At 41.4% G+C, this 23,348-nt stretch overlaps 1 protein-coding gene across 1 annotated transcript in view; it reads left to right on the top strand.

Annotated features, from left to right (window-relative positions):
* Positions 1–19,508, top strand: part of CXXC4 (CXXC finger protein 4) — a 58,888-nt gene extending 39,380 nt beyond the window's left edge. Inside the window, exon 3 of the mRNA XM_028743256.2 lies at positions 13,804–19,508. Within this exon, the coding sequence (XP_028599089.2) occupies positions 13,804–13,848 (45 nt within the window). The 3' untranslated portion in view covers positions 13,849–19,508. The remainder of the gene's footprint in view (positions 1–13,803) is intronic.
* Positions 19,509–23,348: the final 3,840 nt, after the last annotated feature.

The raw sequence follows: 23,348 nt of genomic DNA, 5'->3' as shown, positions 1-23,348 counted from the left end.
TTCTACACTGGAGGGGAAAAAAGAAATTCATGCAAGCCATGAATAGATCGTGTGTCTGTGAGCAAGAGCTCAGAAGCTGCGTCTGTGCCTTTCCGCTGCATGTAGATCTAGTGCAATAGGTGTGTGCCTGCGCAAATTGTTACACGTGTTTACCTGCATACATTTTGTTTGCTTCTCCTATGTTGGCTGGGGCAGTAGAGGGAAATAAGCTTTTAGCTCATGTGATCTCTGAAGAATTTTGTATACAAGCGTCTCAGTATTTGGATGAAAACAATCCATGTGTATGTGTAATACAGCCAGCAAACAATGATGTTCAATTTTCTTTTTATGTAAGTTTGCAAAAAAATGAATCTGCAAAGTGCAACATAGTATAAGTTTTAAGGGCAAATGATCTTTATCTCATAACAATGTAGCTTCGTTTGCCCTCCTACCCACTTTTGGGTGCATGGGCCCCATAAGCTATTATACTTTCTTTGAAATATGGAACTTTTTACCCTGGTGTCATGGTTAATTATTTCTAAAAAGGCAATTAGCAGTTGCCAGGGGCTTAGATAGCAACTCTGCTTTTGAGCGGCTCCCATCTCAGCAGCACAAAATAAACACTTTGCTTTTTTAAAAAATATCCATTCTTGCAACAAAGCGGCTGTGTTATTTAAGCTGAGTCTGTGGAGAAGAATAGCAATCATTGGCTGCAGATCATTTTGTTTGAGATACGAGACAGGAGAGGATGGAGTTTGTGCAATGATTATGGGATACATCCAAACTGTAGGCCACGCATAGGCAAACTCGGCCCTTCAGAGAGCCAGTGTGGTGTAGTGGTTAAGAGTGGTAGACTTGTAATCTGGTGAACTGGGTTCGCGTCTCCGCTCCCCCACATGCAGCTGCTGGGTGACCTTGTCACACTTCTCTGAAGTCTCTCAGCCCCACTCACCTCACAGAGTGTTTGTTGTGGGGGAAGAAGGGAAAGGAGAATGTTAGCCACTTTGATACTCCTTCGGGTAGTGATAAAGCGGGGTATCAAATCCAAACTCCTCCTCCTCCTTCTCCTTCTTCAGATGTTTTGGGACTACAACTCCCACCATCCCTAGCTAACAGGACCAGTGGTCAAGGATGATGGGAGTCGTAGTCCCAAAACATCTGGAGGGCTGAGTATGCCTGTGCCTGCCTTAGGCACTACTATACATATCTCAGAAGAGAGAATGGCTTTGGGAGTGTGCTTGGAGAATGACATAGTTCTGTATCTGAGTTGAACACATCACCTTCTGTCCTTGACCAATTAGGAAATTTGCTGTTTTAAGGCCCCTCCCTCCAGAGACAAATAACGGGCACTCAATTATTCCTGGGCACACCCAGGTGTATCCTTGTTTTGAAATTAATCTATGTAAGTTAGAGACTTACTTAAAAAAAAACCCCCACACCTTTTATTAACATATCATCATAACATATGTCATTAATGCTTTTTTCCGGGGGGTACGCATACCCCTAATCTTTGTACTTTTGCCCATTTACTGTATTTATTTCCCCCGATTAGAACTATAAAATGGTGGTTTTCATGAGTCAAAATGAGAGTACCCCTAAACATTTTTTAAATAGATATCATGCATATCATAATATGACTGGTACATAATTTAGCCAAACAAAATGCGAAATGAGAATACGTATGCCTCGATAACAACGAGCGTGTTTCGATATTATTTACTCCGATTGATAGTAGAGCATTACACAACAATTCAGTCTTGCGTAATATTATATAATAATAGTCAGTAATTAGAGCTTATCCTCATTAGCCCAGCTTCATCTATCAAAATATTGTGAACCAATAACCTGTATCTGGCGCTACTTACTGTGATCCCCTACACTTGTTTGTGTGAAAGAGTGTACACTTGTTTGACTGTTCAAGTATTGCGTGCGCAGGTTGTGCACTTTGTGGGATGTAATGTGCAAACGCCTCTTCTGTGCAGGGCTAGGCTGAGAGAGTACCCCTGCCCATATGGGCCAGTCTTGACAGACTCTAGCGTTGTGCGCCCATCTCACTCAAGAGGCCGGGGGCCAGTGCTGTCCGGAGACACTTCCGGGTCACGTGGCCAGTGTGACAAAGCTGCATCTGGCGAGCCAGAGCCGCACACGGAAACGCCGTTTACCTTCCCGCTAGTAAGCGGTCCCTATTTATCTACTTGCACCCGAGGGTGCTTTCGAACTGCTAGGTTGGCAGGCGCCGGGACCGAACAACGGGAGCGCACCCCGCCGCGGGGATTCGAACCGCCGACCTTTCGATCGGCAAGCCCTAGGCGCTGAGGCTTTTACCCACAGCGCCACCCGCGTCCCATAGCCTGAGAGAGTAGCCTGCCTCAAATCACTCAGCAAGCATTACAGCCACAGTAATAAGAGGAGAAAATTGCATGTAAGACTTCCTTCTTTTATTTTAGTTTGTGGGAGGGGATGCCCTTTTCTATTAAAATTCACCAACAAAGACACACAGAACAAAGAATTGAAGGCTTGAAGGTTATCAGGCTTATGTTTTGGTAAATTTTCTAGGCTGCCAGTGCTTTTATAGCATTACCTGTTAGCAGAAGCTGGAACAGCAGGATTTTTGAGTTTCCTCCGGGGAACAAGGCTGCTGTTTGTCAGTATTTGCACCTGCATGAGCAGTGAAGGTTGCCTTAAACAATGCTGATCAATTCCAATTTTATTCCTGACTTCCCCTCCCCCCAACTTCCAGAGGAATCTGTCTTTCCTGTCACTCAGGATAATGATCCCCCTGCAAGCATAGCCGAGAATCCAGAAACTCACTGTAATCTCATCAAGACTTTGATTCCCCAGCAGGGACTGTTGAATTTATACAACCAGGAGGTTGGGGCACTTTAGCTTCCCACATCTGTGTGTGTTCAGCCACTAAAATGGGTAGATTTCCTTCTGGCTTTTTAACTCTGCTTGTTTAGAGAGGCAAAACCAAAGGATTTCATTCCACAAACTGAGTTTAAAATGATCTTGGTTTATTTTTTCAACTCTAAATGCATTTGATGTTGCTGTTTTTACTTTTAAATGTGATTGGGGTTTTTTTTTTTTTTTTGGTGGGGGGAAGCATAGCAGTGCCCAATCTCTGGATCAAAGATTATCATTATGATTAATAATTTCTGTAGCATTTGGATGCTGTAAGCCTGTTTCAAATTGCATGTGTGCAAGCCCTGCGGAAATACATGGGATTTATATGCATTTAACTGTGCATTCTGCAAAGTATACATCCAGATCCTAACAATCTTTACTTGGAAGCAAGTCCCTGTATTAGACATGAGCCGATCAACCTACTTTCATCCCATATCACTTTTGCACGTGTTCATTCGTAAGACTGTTCTATGTTTCTGTATTCATATGATTTTTTAAAAAATAGCACTGCACAACCATTTGTATTTAAATACGTATTTTCTTAATGAACTCATATGCTAAATTTTTTGGGGGGTACCACAAAATTCAGAGTAGTATGCAGCCCAAGAGATAATTACATTTTGGTCCATACTTTTGTCTGTCAATTCACACTGGAATTCACAGAACTCAAATTCCTCCAGCATCCCAGCTCTGTAATCCAACGATGTTTATCCCCACCTTGGAAATGCCCCTATGTTCCTTAACTTGTTCCTTCCAACAGCAACCCTGTGAGGCAGATCTCTGGGATTGCCATGGAGAAGTGTGGCTAAGAAAGCATGAATTAGGTCATTCAGTCAACGCATTACAGCTTCCACATGGAAGCTATTTTAAATTGCACTGTGTGGCAGCTGTTATCATGTGGTAAGCTGATTTTATGCATTGGTATCAATGTCCTTATTATTATTATTATTAAGTGGACTGTCTTGGAGAAAATGCTAACTGTTCAGTTGCCCATAGAGCAATTTAAAGTAGTTTACATGTAATATTTGCAGTGTCTGTACTCATCCTTCATTATCGACACCCAGGCAATTAATTAATGGCTGAATCTGTCTGGAATCACCACAGAAGCTGCTTGCAGGGTGGGGCAGAGCTGCTATGCTAGCTGCCTGGCAGGTGGGTCAATCTGGCTTACTGGTGAGGAGAGAGGTGAGGGAGCAGAGAGGTCGGCATGGTGCAAATGCAGCAGCAGAGCTAATCTGGCACTCCTGCCAGTGCATTTGCACCATGCTGACCTCCCTGCTGCTGCCCCCTCCCAGTAACCAACAGGCAGGGAGGTAACGTAGTGTCTCTGCCTCCCGATGCTAGCATAGAGGCTCTACCCCAGCCAGCAAGTTGCTTCTGTGTATCTGGATATATATTTATTTATAAATTACATTTTTATCCTCCGAGGAGATCAGGACAGCAACACTCATGGCCCCCTCTTTTTTATCCATATAAAAAAGTTGGTGAGGGCATTTGGTGAACTTCATGGCTGAGAGGTGACTTGAACCCACACCTCCCCAGTTCATTCTAGCTTTCATTTTCTACAGTATTTTATTTATATCAAAGTTGCAATGGGGCAAAGTAGAAAGGCAATGGCAGCAGATCAACTGTAGCTCAATCTGCAGTAGGTCAGCAAGGGTTTCTGGCTCCCAGTTGTTTAGCAGCAACAATGAAATGGCTTTTCCCACCTAAATTAGGCTACTGAAATTAAGGATGCTAACCAGGACTATGAGCACAGTTCTGTTGTGGTGTCAAAAACTGATTACTTGGCTCCTGGTGGGCTCAGAAGCACCTTGCGACTTTATTCTATGTATTTTGCACTTGGTTCCAGTTGGTGGATCTTGAGATTCTAGTAAAAAAAGAAATACAGTGTAGATGTAACAAGTTTGAATATGCCCACCTCTGCCTTAGAGCTCGAGATAGGCCAATCTGTCCGTTTTGGGTTCTCTCTTGGTTTTTTCCAATTTGTAGTTCAGTTCTCCATATTTCAACATACATTTGTGAACACCCCCCCCCCCACAAAAAAGTCCTTATAATAATTCATCAGCATTTTAGTGACAATTTCTCCTAGTCTGCACATCTTTGTATGCAATGTTACTTAATATACACAGTTTTGCAATCAATTATCCCTAAAACAATGTAATTTCACATGCACATTTCGCTAATATCTGTACTTTTATGCATGCTTTGCTGAGCATGTGCATTTTTGTACACATTACTTGTACACATTGCATTGCGAAATTTGGAGGAATGCAAACTTTGGAGTATGAGTGTGCTTCAAGATAGATTGATTCACCTTTAAATGAGAACTGAAACAAATTTCTCACCCATCTCTTCCTAGAGCTCAGACAGACAACATTCATGGGAGGTTTTCAGCTGTCATTTGTGATCTCCAAGCCCCAGTTTTGTATGATCCAGGCCTGGGGCAGATTAATGAGAGCCAGGGAATGAAGATCTTGCCAGGGAAATTGGCACTGCGCTCTGATCATTATCCCCACCACTCATCCTGCCTTTTCTCATTGGGGTAGAATGGAAGCAGGGGAGCTTATGCAAAGGACTTGGCAAGATGCCGACGTTCCTATTCTAGCTTCTGGGGTTAACAAATGGAGAAAGGTGGCTGAGCTCTTTGCCCTCCAGTTCCCATCAATATTTCCCACATCTGGGTTATAGAAACAGAAATATTAAAGAGAATCTTAGTCCTTCCAAAATAGCATTTTGCAAATTTGGAGCTAAGGTCTGATTGACCTTTATTTGCTCTCGATTGAGATGCCATGTCTGATGCAACATGCTGTAGCAAGAAGAAGAAGAAAAAGTCAACCCAAATCCTGTCATTTTCAGGGGAAAGGTGGCTTTTTTAGTTCTTTTCGATACCTTGCTCAAACAAAGGTGTTATTTACATGTACCCCCTTTTATGTTCCTTTGAATTTGATTTGGGCAAACGTGAGTTGCTTGGCATCATTCTGAACTCAATCTCCTTTTATACTCAACTTCTTTATAAATTATACATCCATGTGCTTGTTTACTATCAGCAGCCATCTTACAGCCTGCGCACTGCTGCATGAAAAGGTCTGGCAGCAATATGTGCTGTGCTCTTGGTAGCTTTGAAAAGCATGTTTACTTTGCTTTAGTACTAGTAACACCTTGCAACCTCAGTGTGTGTCAGTATAGAACAGGGATAGATAGAGAAAATAAATTCCTATCCTGGGATTCACCAGTACCAAAGAAAATCAGGATATTCAGAATACCTTTGTGAAACAAAGAAATCTGCAAGTCCTCAGAAAATAAATATGATTCCCTGCCCCCATATTTAACTAATATAGACATAGAAACATTGGAGGGCAAGGTGGAGCAGGCAGTTTTTACAACTGCAGTGCTTAAGTGCTCACAATGGCTTTGTTAGGGAGGAAGATGGGGAGAAAAGCAAAACAATTTGGTCCTGCCTGTGGGAGCAATGAGGGAGAATTCCAATTCATTTTGCATTTAAAGGTGAGCCTATCTAATCTGCACCTTCTGAAACAATATGGGAACCAAAACTGAGACATCCAAAATTCACTTTTCTCTGGATTTTGCAATGTAGTCTTCCAGCCAAGTAATGTGTACAAAATTGACATGCATGTACAATATTTGTGTGTGTGTGTGTGTGTGTGTGTGTGTGTATATTACTGAAAATAGCATACAAAAGTTCATTATATTTGCAAGTGCTTTGCAAAAATGTATGTACTGTATTAGATAAAATTGCATATGAAAAAGTGTATATTAGGAGAAACATGCACTAAAATGCAAATTTTAGTGGAGAACTGTCTAAGAAATTGAGAAAAATCTACATTTCGCCCACCCTTAATCTCCAGTGACCTTCTTGGATGCCCTGCCAGTTTCAGTGGCTACCAGCCACCACTGAAATTCTGTATCACAGAGTAGACTGTAGTAACGTAGTTTTAGAGAGAACTCAAGAATAAATACTGGGATAATCTTCTGCCATCTAAATGAATGGCAGCTACATGTGAGCACGATGGGGCTCTTGAACACATTCTGCTCATGGAATCATAGCATTGGAAATGATTTTGGAGATCATCTATTGCAACTCTACACTCAATGCAGGCCCTACAGTGCAGGATACAATTCATAGCGGAGATGTTCTCTGTTGCTTCAGAGGGCAGGACTAAACCTAATGGGTGGGAATTGCACAGAGGCAGAATTTCCTAATTAGCAAAAACTTCCCAATGAGGAGAAGCATTCAAGAGTGCATGGGACAGACTGCCTTGTGACACTGTTCATGGGTATCTTCTAAGCAGAGGCTTGATGGTCATCTGTCAAGGATACTGTAGCAGTCGGTGGGATGGTTGCACTTATCTGACCTCCGATCACTGACATCACTCTGCCTTACCAGGATGGGGAGGGACAAGATGGCCGTGAGGTCAGTATGGTGCAAGGGCACTGGCAGAACCAATTCAGCACTGTGCCAATCTGACACTGTATTACTTCACCTCTTCCTCCTGGTAAGCCACAGCAATGAGAACAAGCCTTTTCCATCACCTGCATGTTCTGTCCTACTGTCAGTCCATCCCTTAATCTCCTTTCCATGCTACATATACCCAGCTCTTTCAACCATTCCTCTGAGCACAGTTTCAATCTTGTCCTCTGGACATGCTCTGCAAAGGTGTTGTGCAGCAGAACATCTGAGTGCGATGGCGGATGTACCCATAAGTAGCGGAGGCTAAAAAAGGATCTCTTCCATCCATCTGCTAATGTAGTAAACTAAGTGGAGCCTTTCCATGTAAGCTACACCTGAGCAGAACGGGAAAAATTCTCATTGGTCCACTGTGACCAATTTGTGAGGCACTTGGTGGATAAAGTGGTTCATGACTGTTCTGACTTGGATTCTTCATTGTCAGTATACCTCTGATAGCTGCTTATTTTGTTATGCATTCTTTTCAGCTTGTGCAACCTGAGAATCTGGAGAGGATATGAGGCCCTAGATCCCTGCTCATCCTGGCTAGTTTACAGAGGACAGGCTCAGTGGGTGTAATAAGTGATTAATGCTTCCCTGAGAGGCAGAGTGATACAATCTGTTTAAAAATGCAGTGGTTAGACTTCTGTTTAAGAAACCCTCTTGAGATCCCACCTTACTGGATAATTACTACTCAGTATCCAATATTCCATTCTTCTGTGAGGTGCTTGAACAGAGTTTGAGACACAACTCCAGGATTCCTTTGATGAGACAGAATATACTGACCCACTGTATTACATCTCAGTTTGGTGACTGAAATGCCTTCAGTTGCCCTCTTGGGTGATCTGCTCTAAGAACTGAATAGGAGGAATTCATTCCTACTGGTTGTGCTGGACTTCTCAGCAGCTTTTAATGCCTCCTGCAATAGAAGGTATGGGGAGCCTATGACCCTCCAGATGTTGGACTACAAGTGCCACCATCCCTGACCATTGGCTGGGGCTGATGGGAGTTGGAATCAAACAACATCTGAATGGCCACAAGTTCTCCATTCCTTAACTGCAGTATCCTTCAAGTTTGTCTTGCTGGAATGAGGTTCGAGGATACTGTATTAGTGACTCCATTCTTTCCTGGAGGATAAGATTTCAGAAGGCTGGTGCTGAAGAATATCTGTTCAATGTCTTGGCCTTTGGAAACTTTAGGAGAGATCCCTCAGAGATTTGGTTGTCATCAGTATGCAAATGCCCCTCAGTTCTGTATCTCCCTTACATCTCAGTTTGGGGAGAGCTTCTAAACCATTATCTGAGTGGACAAACACCCAGATAAAATAGTACTGCTCTAGATTAAGAAGGTGGCTGGCCTAGCGATGTGAGCTTTTTCTGGAAATGATTGTACTCCCCTTGAAAGACGAGGCTCACAAAGCTGCATCTGGCACTGGCATTGCACTTAATTCCCACATTGCAGCTGTGGCCAGAAGTTCTTTTGCTCTGCTTAGACTGTTCATGTTTCTGAGAAGAGTGGACCTGTCCACAGTTGTGCCTTGTTTATGTGGAGACTGGATTACTATAACATATTATACATGGAGCTGCCTTTGAAGGCTGGAAACGTCAGCAGTACAAAATGCTGTGTGTGGTGCCATGCTTTTATAGTAGCATGCCACTCTGTTGTTTTACCAGCCCCATTGGCCACCAGTCTGTTTCAGTGCACAATTCCAAGTCCTGGTTACTGTCACCTTTAAAGCACTAAATAACTTAAGACCATGATGCCTAATGGGCTTCTGGGCCCTGTGTTAATCTCCATATCTGTTTATCTGATGCAGCCCTTCTGTGCATTATGTTACACTCTGAGATATGCTTGGGATGCACAATGGGTCCTTTTTGTTATGACATCCAGACTACGGAACTCTCTGGGAGGTTTCCTTGTCTCCTCCTTTCCCAGTGTCCCACTGCTGAATGAAGACCTTGCTTTTCCAATAAGCTTTTAATTTATCTGTTGTTTCATTGATGCCCTCTGTTTCTCTAATTATTGACGGTTCCATTTAATCTGCTGTCTTTTAAATATTGTTTTTCTTATTGACTTAATTATAGTGTATTATTGATCATTAATTAATTTTCTGTTTATGTATCCCGAGGTAGCCACTGTGATGCTCCCCAGATGTTGCACTGCAACTCTAATCAGCCTCACTTACCATGGCCAGGTAGATGATCAGGGTAGATGGTAGATGGTCAGGGATAATGACAACTGCAGACCAAAAACATATGGAGGGCACAATGTTGACAACATGATGTATGACAACCTGAGTGCCCTAATTTTGGAGGCAGAAGGGAGGCTATAAATTATGTAATCCATAAAGTATTAAAAATACCTAATTAGTCTACATATATTTTAGAATGGACTAAGGATCCATGTACCTTTTAACCTACTGGTTGCTTTCAGACATAATGTCAAACAACGGTTTGGTGCTATGCAAACAAACCTTGAGGAACCCTAAATCCACACACTTCTTCTCCCCTCCTGTCTCCTCCCATGCAATAATTTCTTGCTGCCTGATCCTGGTTTGATACTTAGTGCAAGACTTAGTCTCACTGATTGACATTGGCAAACTCTGATTTGCCTGAAACCAGGACTGAGCATCAGAGAATTGCTCCCCATGAGGCAGGAAGAGCACACAGGCACAAGGTTCCTCCAGGTTTGTCCATGTACCACCAAACCATGGTTTGACCTTATGTTTGAACAACTGCTGGATATCTCATTTTAAGGAAGACCTCCCCCCCCCGCCAATCAGTTATTAAAGAGTTACATATTAGAAGTAAGTTAGGACAGCTAGCATTTACCCCACAAAATTTTCCTGATTCAGGGAAACACTGAAAAGTATTTACTGGGGCTTTCTACTTAGCTCCACCTCAAAAGTTACAAGATCATATTAGAGACGTTTTAGAGCTGTTAGGAGATCACCTATTCCCCTCACAGGGGTACAATTCCCAGAGTGCCTTGGCAAGTAGGATTGATTGTTAAATCACTTTGGGAATTGTAGGTCTGTGTATGTTTCAGCACCAGGGCCGGATTTAGGTTTGATGAGGCCCTAAGCTACTGAAGGTAATGGGGCCCTTTATATGTCCAGCTGTCCTTTGTCAACAACAAATTGTCACCGTTTTTTTGTGTTGTATATATGCTATATGGTAATTTATGGACCTAATAGGTATCTAAAGCCATTTGCACATAACAAATTGGAGCCTACACAACACAAAACACTGTTGCTGTTTGTAATTTTTCTTTTATTTGTTCTTTATCTTATATTTTGGAAATGTACATCCAGGTTTTTTTCCTTTAAATTTTTTTGGAGGCCCCCAAGAGAGTGGGGCCCTAAGCTATAGCTTGGTTAGCTTATATGTAAATCCATCAGTGTTCAGCACCCTTAATAAAGTACAGATCCCAGGATTTTTGGGGAGGAAACCATTACTATTTAAAGTGATATTTCAACTGTATAGTGCAGAAGGGGCCTTAATGCTGGTGTTTTAAAAGAAAGGGGAAAGTGGGGTGCAGACAGTGGCACCCATACAAGAACTCTAAGCAAAAGCTTACTATCTTGTGGCTCTGTTATATGTTGGAATTATCAGTGCTACTCTTTGGACAAGCAGGTGCCACACTACTTTAAAGTTATCTTGCTCAGGAACAAACAGAAATGGACACAAATTCACTGTCTATTTTCTTTCCCACACCCACCCTCTTTTTTGTGGGGGTGGGGGTGGTGTTTGCTGAATGAGCAGTTGCTTTGCTTCAAGCATGCCTCTATCCCACCAGCTTCATGTACCACCCTGTACAAATCCAACTCTTTGACCTGCATAAGTCACTAAGACTTGAAGTATTCCCCTGGGCTGCAATCCTGCACACAATTAAGCTCCTTAAATCCCATTGAACTCAAGGGGATTTAAGTGGCCTAACCATAAGCAGAACTGCATTCCAAGTCAAGAGCTTATATCTAGAGTAGTAATGTGTGATTATTTGTCATCTACCCAGGACCTTCTGGGTATGTCTGCATTTTATCATAGGAACATAGGAAGGTACCTTATGGTCGATTGGTCTAGATGCTATAGGGAAACAGTTCCATTGCTGTACCTAGCTAAGGCAATGGGTCTACTCTAGAGCAGTTCCCCGGGATTCCATAGAGGGTCTTCCCCAGCCCTAGTTGAAGATGCCAGAGATGGCACCTGGGAACTTCTGTAAACCATGTGCTGTACGACTGAGCTATGCCCCCCTCTTTCAATTTGTAGTGAAAGGATGTCAATATGTTAATTATACCCAGCTCTGATGTTTGTTTTCATTTCACTGAGGTTCTGCAGTCTTAATGTTTACTTGATCTCTCCCTGTGATTGGGAACTGGATGTAGGCAAGCCCCAGCAGAGCTAAAACCAGATAAGGCTGAAAAGAATGTTTGCCAGCATACTTGGTGACCAGTGCTCTGGGGACTGAGGGAGTTCAACAGCCTTTTAGTCAATCTCGTAATCTTGGATGGTGTGTTGTTGTGCTATTGCTGCTGCTGGACTGCTTATTATGCTAATCAAGTTGTGCAAAAGAAGGTTCTTTCTTTCTTTCTTTCTTTCTTTCTTTCTTTCTTTCTTTCTTTCTTTCTTTCTTCAGATACTACTTTTCCCTGTAACACAATGACATAAGAAGTTTCACGCTGCCATAATGCAATCTTAAAAGTGCAGAAACTCTGTTCTCTCTCTAGCATCTAGCCTTTCCAGATGCAACATTTAACTGTTGCATCCAGAGAAGCGAATGGACATTTCCTAGTACACATTATAATGCACACAGGGCTGTATGAGAGGGTGACAAAACAAAGGTGACCAATTGTGAATACACTGGGCTAATCTCTCAAGCTATCAAAAGAGTGAGAGGGAGAATGAGAGAGGGAACAATCATGGTCTATATACCACGACAATACTGTCACCGTCATCATTTTGTAAAAGTTTTGGGTTAACTTCTGAAAGCAGGAAGAGAGAGAGAGAGAATTCACTTTGTAGGAAAGTTGCTGTGTTAGACTATAGCAGACTATTGCAAAAACAACCTCAAAGGTGAACTTTTTTTTCATGAGATGAGCTTGCTGTCATTTATCCAACATAGGATGGTACAGGTAGAAGGAAGAGTGGAACGTAATGGCAGCTCTTGAGGTGATATGCAGTAGACAGCCAACTTCTAATGGTTCAACAATAGCAAGTGAAAATGCAAGTTTAAAAAAATTCTGCCAAGGTTGACCATCTATTGGTAAATCACCCATGTCATAGCCTCCATGTTCCTTACCTATAAAATATGAGTATTAACTGGTTGCCATTGATCATGTCTTTGCGTAAATCAAGTGGCCATTAGAATCTTTTATCTGTGGTAGCTCAAACATAGATTTGTGCATTTATGTTCAGGTCATCACAGTATCTAGCTCATAGGGTGCAACAGGTAATTGGTGAGCCAGCATGTTGCACCTGCCTTTACCTCCAAGCTACAGTTTTGCACCTGACTCCACTTGGTGAACCTTGGAAGTTTTAGTAACAAAATCAGTCCCTTAGGCTTGAAGCCTGAAGTCCACTAAAGCTCATGCTACAATAAGTTTCTCAGTGATGGATCTTGATTTAATCATACTTAGAGTAGACCCATTGGAATCAGGGGAACTTAAATTCATCATGACTAAATGAAGTCCCGTTGATTTCAGTTGACTTATTCTATGCATGCCTGTGACTGCAGTCCTAGCCCTACTTACCTGGGAGTTAGCCCTATTGAGTTCAGTAGGACTTCCTTCTGAGTAGACATGGTCAGGATGGTACTGTAAGTCTAGCTCCAACCTTTAGACTTTAAGCTGCCACTGAACTCCTTTGTTTTGATGTGTAGCGGGATGGCTTTGGCTATTATTTTTTAATTAAATGCTATGCTGTAAATGTGTTTATATCGTACCTTTCTTCCACCTTGGAATCCCATCCAGGCACTGGTTGGTCTCAGCCCTGCTTAGCTTCAGAAAGGTTGTAACCTCATATGCTTTTAGACCACATACTGGGACTCTATTACTATTTCATTTAATTTTTTTTATTACCAAATATGTGCTTCCATGGCTAAATAAATAAATAAATACATCTCAATCACATATACATTCATCAGAAGGGTGATGTTTGGTTTCCAATTGGTGGAACCTGCTTTGGTTGCCAGCGGTTCAGTTGTGAAATAAAAGGGAGGTTTTTTAAATAAATAAATAAAATCCCTGATTACTAAAATGGCACCTTTGCTAAGCCGAGGTATTTCTTTGGATAATTAAAACATCACAAGGTGTTGTCTAATACCTAGATAACTGGAGAGCATGATTGACATGTCAAGGCAAGAGCAAAGCAAAGCAGGTGAATGAAAAGAAAGAACAAATCTTACAATGCACAATGGAAAGAAAGCTTAACTTGTTTTCTTGCTTTTTTTTATAGAGAACACCAGTTCCCAGCGCCGAAGCATTCCGATGGTTCTTTTAAGCAGTAGTATTATCTTATTTTCAAGGCAGCCTGAAGTGAATGGCAAGCTAAGGTCTTGTTTTAAGAAACTGCTTAGTCCACCACTGAAGAATATATTCAGATAACTATTTTCACTTATGTATAGGGGTTTCCTCAAAAACAAAAAACAAATTATGAAGTAGGGTGGTCTCCGGGTAAGAGGGGAAGGGAAAGCCACTTTGAATAACCCATCGGCGATAATGCAGATGTTTCTCCCCACTGAAATGCCTGAACATAAGATAGTACTGTTTGAGCTCCTAACTCATCATGTTTACGTTCACTGTCTTGTGTTTTCATGCTGTTCAGAAAAACCCTCCTTGCAGTCACTTGCCCGTCCCCGCCCCACTGCTGCCCACCTTTCCCCAAATGACCCCAGTTGCATTTTTAGCAACTGGTTCCAGTTTTAGCTACCGCCATTTGTTTTCCTCTCTAAAGACCCCTCCAAATAAGGGAACACGCCATACCAGAGGACTCTAACCAGCTCGTGAGGGCCACTCTCTTATCAGGAGACCACCACATCTGGGACCCTGGGGGAATTGGCCAGTTGACTCACATTCAGTACACCAATTCTTTCTTTGATGTAATTTAGCTATACTAGTGAAGTTGTTGTCTATTTTTAAAGTGGCTGTAAAAAAAAAAAAGTTTGGGTAAACCCCTGCTATAAAATAATGTATCTTTACAAAGTACCATATCTATACTTCATTTTCCAATATATGTGTTTCAGTACTGTAAACTGTACAGATAGCAGCTTGTATTTTGTGTGTTTAGACACAAAGAGACAATCACGTCTGAGCGTCTATGGAGCGTAACTGTTTGTACACAACAGTGTGGTTCTGCAAGTTAAATCCGGAGCAATAAATCCAAGTTTTTAAGTATTATTTCTGCCAGTTGTCCAGTAGCACCACTGTTTTTACCATTTATACCTGATGCAAAGTTGTGCAAGACATGTGCAAGATTATTATGCATCCAACAAATATCTTTTGGACCATACTGTTGTATGAAAAAGAAAGACATAAAATGTAAAAGTTAATTGTTTGTGAGCACGATATTAGAGTAGCAAATGCTTAATTGCGTTGCTTCGGAAAGAGCTTTACAGAACAGGATCCGTCCAAAGCATGTACATTTAGCAGACCCACTTTGCACTGCACCACAAAATAGACTTTACATAATAAGAGGACATACAGAAAAGATTTAACAGAGAGTTATATCAAAGTTGTTTTAGGATACAAAATGAAAAGAGTACCAAACCTTATTTCGGGGTGGGGTGGGGGAGATGGAAATTTGTCACTCAATATATTTACCTTCCCTCTGGAAATTGTTTTATAGACCTTTCAATAGGATTTTTTAAAAAATACCCTTTATAATGTATCTGAAACTATTTTTGCCCTATGTGCAACATTTATTTCTTAGAATAGTTTGTAAGGTTAGATGGCATTGCATCATCTCTGCAGGTCATGAGAGCCTGAATATCTTTATGGTGTTCACAAATATTAGCACTTCTAATGCAATTAAAATTGGGGTGGGGGTGTGTGATTTATACTTTTCTCTGCCTAATTATGCCCTGCTGGCCCCGCTGGGAGTCAGTGGAATTACTCGGCATGGAATTTTAACTGTACCGACAAACCATTGGCTTTGCTGATTAGGCTCTGGTTAAATCGTTCATAGCAAAATCCCATACATGCCCATTCACAAGTAAGCCCCCCTGAGTTCAATGAGATTGAACAGGTAACTGTGCATAGGATTGCAGTCATTTTTTATCATGGGGAAAACTCACAGGCTTGAAGAGTATTAGATGGTTTGGGCAGCCTCAAAGAGTTTTGATTTAAGATGAGCAGAAAAGGCCACCACAATGAATCACTTCCTCTGTCTAGCTTGTTTTCAGCTGCCTTTAAAACCAGGAGGGTGTTTTTTTAAAAAGATTTCTTTTATCATATCAATTTTGTTTAACCCTTGAAAGTAGCATTTGAGGAGTAGCACCAGAAGAGTGAATTGGTTCTCTCTCACTACACAGCAAGGACATAGCTCTGGCTCAGCCATAGTGCTGCACCATAGTTTAGCATTACAACAGCAAGCCTAGTTTGCACCCCAGGACTATGAGTTTCCTCTGGAGTTTGAAAGCTCCCACTTGCATTTTAGTACAATACAACTTGCTTTATCTTTGAAACTCAGACAAATTCAGGTTAATCTTAACTATAGTTAGTGGAAACAAGCCAACTTTAAACCATGGTTTATAAAGATAGGATGTTTTCACTAACCATTGTTGATCTTTATTGCACAGCATACTAAACAACATGTTCTGACAGCATGATAAACTGGGCTTGTCTTGTGTAATGTTAAACTATGGTTTAGTGTTATGTCTGACAACACACTTACATATTATTCCCAGAATTAGTCTAATTGAAATCAATGGAATTTAAGGGTTTAAAAGGAGCTCTTGAGGCACATTATTTTCTCTTAGATCCATGGGGTTAACTTTTTGAGGAGTGTGTGTGCAGTTCCAGGTTCTTTTCACAGCTCAACTTTATACATCTTTGGAACATTTTCTCTATGGCTTTCTACTGGAAAGCTCAAATGAAAGGATACAATCTTGCTATGAAGAGTTGTAGTGTATGAGAAGTGCTTGTGTGAATGTTCCCATGTCCTAGTAGGAGACACCTACCTCTCAGCTGGGCTACACCTTTTAATTAAATAAATAGGTTTGTACCAGGTCCCTGTAAATTGATGTGTTCAAGGGCCCTTCCAGGCATCTTCGACTGTGGAGACAGGAAGCTTCTAATCCCTAGACTTTGGACCCAAGTGTGTGGTATTTTGACACACAATGATGCCTCTCAGGGCTGGTCTAGGTTTTTGCTGTCCAAAATGGCTACTATACATGTCCTAAGAGGTAAGCCCCAGCATCTCCTGCAGCACCACACACGTACACCTCTTGAACTATAAGTAACTTCCCATGGGAACCTTGTAGGCATCTCAGGGTTGAAGGACCAGTTTGGGCTGGCTTCCCAAGATGCTTCTGAAGATATCCCTTTGGAAAAGATCTCTGCCCTTCCCCGGAGACACTTCCTGCACCTCTTGTTGAGTGCCATCCTGGATGAGCCCTTGAAAGTTTCTCTACTTTAAATCTACATAAGTGGGGGAAACCTCAGGTCCAGGGGACCTGTCTCCTGGGACCCTTCCCCGTGCCACACCTCTCAGCAGCCCTGTTTCACATCTTCCCTGAGGGTTTTTGCCTCACTGAGGTGTATCCTTGAACTCTGATGGTGCCTCTTGTTTACCTGAATGGAGGATAAAGAGGGGCACGCAAAGGTGTATAAAAACAAGCTTATCGCACAAAGATCACAATTCCATTCATTGCTCTGTTGGCTTTTGCCTATGGCCCCATCTACCGCAGGGATGTAGCTCTCCGAATCTTTCCCTGAAGGGAGCGTGGGAGGAGAAGAAACCCATATCCTGCTCTAGAGTAAAGAAGTTGTATATGGCCTTTTTTCATTCCGAGAAAAAAAAAAGCCCCAAACTTTTTATTATTACTAAGAAACAACAGATAATTGATTATCAGTATAGCATATGCTTGAAGCCTTACTGACCCAGCTGGCTGTTGAGCTTGCCTTGTTTGGAAGACCTTTTGTGATTGTGGTTAAAAGTAGGGACAGAAAAATTCAGTTCAGGCTACGTTAGGTGTACAATGATTCATAGCAATGTACTAACTGTCTTAATACCCTGATGTTGCATGTGTCAATGTGGTTTCATTTCTAGGTTTTTATGTTTTGTTTTGTTTTGTTTGATTGATTTCGGAAGAGCTGATGAATTTGTATATCGTAATTGTGATGTTTTTTACATGTCAAATCCGAATGGTTAAAAATTCCAAAACTGTCAATTATAATTATTATTATTAAAAAGGACATGGATACATTCACTTGGATCCCCGCAATTATTATTATTATTATTATTGGAATTTCTTTTAGTCTATGTCTACCAGCCTTATCAAGAATTTTTGTTTCATTGACACACAATTTGTATGATGTGTACTGCATATATTTGAGTATTTTAGTTGCAAGTGTTTTGAAGAAGGAAATCTCTTTTCTGACCTCTTAGCCTCTTTTCTCCTGTATATGGTTATCATTTGTAACATAGATTATTGTTAGGGGTTTGAATCTCATTTGTGTTTCACAAAACCTCCTCAAATGATTTAGGCTGCAATCCTAACCGGTGTGTGTTGATGGGGGTGGGGGAGAACAAAGGTGGTTTGAACATCCTCATCCAACATTCTGCTAGGATCTCTTGGCTTGCTGGGTGGTAGTGAAGGCATTGGAAAACTCTACACATACATATCTTAATTTTTTTACACCCCCCCCCCCATTTTACCTCCATTGTTTCCAATGGGAGGGGGAAAGGAGGGAGGAGTTTAGACATGCTCAGAAGCATGTCTGAGTTCCCACCTGACTTGTGAGCAGGACAGGGGACCAGGAGGGCTTGGAATCTCCAACATTGGAGCTCTGTCAAAACTCCCTTTCCAAGATCAGAGCTCCACTCTAACACCATGGGGTTTGAGCCAATCCAGCCTAAAGCAACTTTGATGCCCTCCAATGGATCATACAGTTGCATCCTTAACATATATAATATGGACTTCTAATACTGCTCCTACACACACACACACAAAATTTGGTCCAGTAGTTTCGTGCTGAGGTTCTCCCATTTTGGGCAAATGGACAACTCTGTGTGAACTAGTGGATGCAATTGCAGAGGTCCCTATTTCACTGGAGTGAATGGGGAACCAAAACACGCTGTGCAAAAGGTTCTGTGTGTGCCTCACAAAATACAGGAAGGATTGGGACAAAAGACTGCAATTTTGATGTCTTTTAGAGCTGAGCGCTAAGTTTGCCAAACTGAATGCAGTATTTTTATACCTCAGATAAACCTGTTCAGCTGTAAGGTTGCAAGTGAAGCATGCATAGGCGTTATAGGACTTAATAATAGTCAACTCTGTAAGAGAAAGGAAATATTCCCTTTTGTTCAGAACCCCCTGGTATGCAAGTCACACAATTAACACTAAAGAATATGAAGTCTTTAAACGGGCTGTGTCTGTAATCAAATAATGAAAGAGAAAAAACAGAGAGAAAGCAATTAAATGAACATACCATCCAGGGTCGAATACATCTAGCAAAAATCAGTGGTGGGTCTTTGATCATAGTTGGATGCATAGTGATATCAAACGGATGGTTCTCATGTAACAGCTAAATGTTTCAGATTTTGTTTTTATTAAATTTGGCAGTTTCACACTGAGATCTGCTGATTCCTGGCAAATAAAGGACAGCTCAAATGTGAGAAAGTATTCCATTTTCACAATTGCAGGGAGCTAGGATTACTTTTTTTCCCCTCAGAAAAAGAGACCACAAAAATGTACTCCTTTCACACTGTTCTCCTATTTCTGAACTGTGCAGTTATCTATTAAATTTTCTAATAGATCTTTGTGTAAAGTGTATGTATGCTTGTGCAATTATGAAAAAAAGCAGTTTTTGAAAATGGTGTATTTATTTCAAATCACTTATGGGGCATGTACAAAACTGTATAAACCCATTCAATCTGCCCAGTAAAGTTGTTTTTGTGATATTTCTGTGTTGTTGAATAAAGGAATTTAGTACTCTAAAGATCTCTCTTTTTCCATGAACAGGTTAAATTTGAGGGATCTTAAATAACAAAATGATTATCCTTGGTAACAACCATGCAAAAATAACCAAAAAAAGAGAGAAAAGGTTCAGATTCTTAATTCATACTTACTCCAATAAATGCAATAAGGTTTTGGTACGATATATGTTCAGTGTTTTTTTTCTTTATTAGCATTCAACAAAAGTCTCTTGAATTGCTTATCACACGTCACTTCCATTATCAATTATTATTATCATCAATATTAATAGAACCAGGGCTTTTTTCTGGGGGGGATGCAGGGGTACACTTACCCCTAAACATTTTGTGAATCTAAGTTTGGCCTCATTGAGGGACAGTATTTCCATATGAGTAAGAAAATGAGAATACCCCTAAACATTTTTTTAAGAGAAAAAGCACTGAATAGAATTATTATCCACCTTGCACCATTAGACCCCAGGGCAGGTTACAATAATTTAAAACAAATTACAGTCACAAGAATAAGGTGGGGCCTGAAAATACACATCTCAGGTGTCAAAGGCCAGGTAAAGAGGTGCATCTTCAGCATCCACTGAAAGTTGTATATTGAAGATGCCAGATGCAACACTGTGCCACAACTGAGGAGCTCTCCTAGGTCACCCCCTGGACATCTGTGGGTGGTGGAACTCCCAAAATGGCCCTTCTCTGCTGATCTAAACAACTGAGGTTTGTAGGGAAAGGAGGCAGTCTCTCAGATATCTGCAGTCAAAGTCATGTAGGGCTATAAATGCTAGTATGGGGCACTTGAATTGGGCCCAAAACCAAACCAGTAGACATTTAAGAAGAGGGGTTATAGAAGTTCTAAAGGCAACCCCAGCTGCATTTTGAACCAGCCGAAGTTTCAGATTTGTCTTTAAGGGCACATTGCAATAACCCAATCTAGAGGTCAACAGAGCATGGAATACCATGGCTGATCATCTCGGTCCAAAAGGGGGCATAGCTGGCAAACTAGCTGCAGCTGCAAATAGACCTTTTTTAAAATAAAGATCTGATGTAAATCTTTGTATTAAAAAAGGGTTACTGACCCAGAAGCATATACCTAGGGAATATAAAGAGCTTCATACAATTAATTCCAAAATACATATTTCTTGGTTGAAGGAGAGGTGAGATTTCATGGCGTTAACCACATTGGCGAGGCAGGGGGAGAATTCCACAGAGCTACAACATCAAGCTGTACAGTATTGTCATTCTGATGAAATCACCATTTTGTTAATCTCTTAAAACATTTCTGGATAGTGGAGCTGTTTCAATACCAGCAGAAGCATTTTAGCTCCATTTTACTGCTTCACAGTACAAAGTCCTGTTCAATAGATGCCTTGTAAACTCCCAAGAGAAAGAAAAAAGAGGTCCCTTTGCCTTGTAAATCCATATTGTGGTTACCAACACCTGGAACGACTTCAAACAGCTTAAAGTTTTTGGGTTCAATCCAACGCTGCGTAAAGTGCACTTAAGCCCAATGATATCAGTCATCTTGAGCATGCCTCATTTTGTGTCGGATTGCATTTTTATTATTTTTGACATAAACTTTGAAATCATATTCTACGGAAATACGAGGAAACCATAGTAACTAGACTTACGGCATCAAATGCTAATTGGCTCAGGAAGAAGATAATTTGATTGCTTCCCCGCCCCGTTTTCAACAACTTTTGAACTGAACATGCCAAATTGGATCCAGAGTTGGCTTTCCATGAATAGAAACACTCCTTCCATTCAAGGAGTGGACTGAGATCTGGCAGAGGCTCGCCCCAGAGCAACAAGGCAAGTTTTATTACATTTATATCCTGTCTTTCCTCCAAAGAGCTCAAAATGTCACACACAGTTCTCCTCCTCCCCATTTTATCTGCTCAACAACCCTGTGAGGTAGTTCAGGCTAAGAGACAGTCACAGGCCCAAGGTCACCCAGTGAACTTCATAGCTGAGCTGGGATTTGAATCCTGATCTCCTGGACTCTAACCCCTACACCACACTGGACCTCTGTTTCCCTGCTGCTGCACCACCACCCACATTATATCCCCATAGCAGATATTCAAGAAGTACAGGGAACTGTCAAAAAAGGGATCCCCACTTCCTTTGGTGAGAGTGTCCTGATGAGTGAAGCATTCCACCCTCTGGAACGCTGGATCCAGTTCATTGTTCTTTGCTTTTTTGCTTTCAAATGCCCAACAAAGATGAAGGCTTTTCAAAGAGGCCCAGATTTTCATCCATGTCTTTACAGTGATGTGCTGTGGTTGCCATGATGGTTTCAGTTTAAGAAAATGTAAACAGTCAAGGTGAGTCTTCTTCAAGTTTTCTTCTTATCATTTTTGGTGGTGTGGTGGAGTAATGATAACACCAAATCCAAAGATTACTTTTAAAAATTGCTTCATGGCTATCAGGGGTGGGCAGACGTCTGGCTGGCGTGATCTACTTTGCTTACTTTCTCTTTTTTTAATAGAACCCCACGATCCACCAACAGGAGCCCACTGCAAAATAACGACCTTCAAACCACAATAGCAAGTTGGCCATGTAGTCCAATGGGAAGGAGACATGCCATGAACACCTATGGGTTCCCCAGGAAAAGGGATCAAGTCACACTGCGGGAACAATGTTCCCTAACAAATACCCCAAGTGACACAGTTGGATTGCAAGGGGAAGAGGAACAAATGCGCCAGGATTAGTAGAACCCAGACCAGGAAGTTAATGGGACCAGTTCTAGGAGCTTCAATAACATTGAAATCAGGAACAACATTTTAAATTCTACCATGGGGAGATGTTAAAGTGGCCATCACAGGATGAAACTTAGTTCTTGAGCGCTCTGCTAGTACCAGTGGTTTTTAGGGGTCAGAGGAGGAGGAGAGACTAGCAATACTGGAATCCACTTTACATTGCAACTCCTCATCCATGAAACACTCATTTTCAAAAGTAAGTTATCACAAAGTATGGGTAGCTCTTGTTCAAGAACCACAAGCCCACAAACCCTCTTAGGTGCACAGAACCAGTTGTGCAGATCTTTGACTCCATCCATGTTTTAGAGCACAGCTGGGAAAACTCTGGTTCTCCAGTTGTTGTCATGCCTGACCATTGACCATGTTAACTGGGGTTGATGGAAGCTGAGGTCCAACCACACTCTGAGAACCACATGCTCCCTGTTCCAGATTTAATGTGTTTTCATCTCCAATCTGTAGAGAGTCCTTAGCAAGCTTTATGTTATGCCGTCTCCATAACTGTGAGGCAGGTTCCCATTACTTCCAGTTGACAGAATGGGAAATGGGACTGTCATCCAATGAATTGCTCAAGGCCACCCAGTTTGTTGACTCTGCTGCAATTTGAACTAATGCTTCCTGAGTCCAACATGCTATTCATCGAATCATACTGGGCTCTCAGTTTAATCTCATTTTTTTCCTTCACAAAGAAAATATTATTCTTCAGAGCCTCACATAAGGAAAAACTCAGTGGATTCACAGACTCAGCATGGCTGCACAGATAGTCTTATTATAAGAACTGAGCTGCAATGTTGTTTTAACCACTAGCCACTTCCTCTTCTGAAGTATTTCTCCAAGGAACTGCTTGGCAATTATTAATGTCACGATCCTGCAAGGTTCCACATGCTTGCCCAGAGATAGTGATCATCATTAAATTCTCACTTGCAAACTAATCAGGTTCTAATTATATGCATAACTCTTCCTTAAAAGACAATTATTAGTATAATTATTTGGATAAGGAGGAAGGAAGTACCAAAATGAACCCAACTAAGATCTGGCCCCATGGAGGTCATCCATGGTCTAAAAACTTTGTCGTCTAAAGAGACAGGATAAGGAATGTTTGGG

Source organism: Podarcis muralis, chromosome 9, assembly GCF_964188315.1.
Source record: "Podarcis muralis chromosome 9, rPodMur119.hap1.1, whole genome shotgun sequence".
NCBI classification, from domain to species: Eukaryota; Metazoa; Chordata; class Lepidosauria; order Squamata; family Lacertidae; genus Podarcis; species Podarcis muralis.
This window is presented reverse-complemented; position numbering and strand designations above follow the sequence as displayed.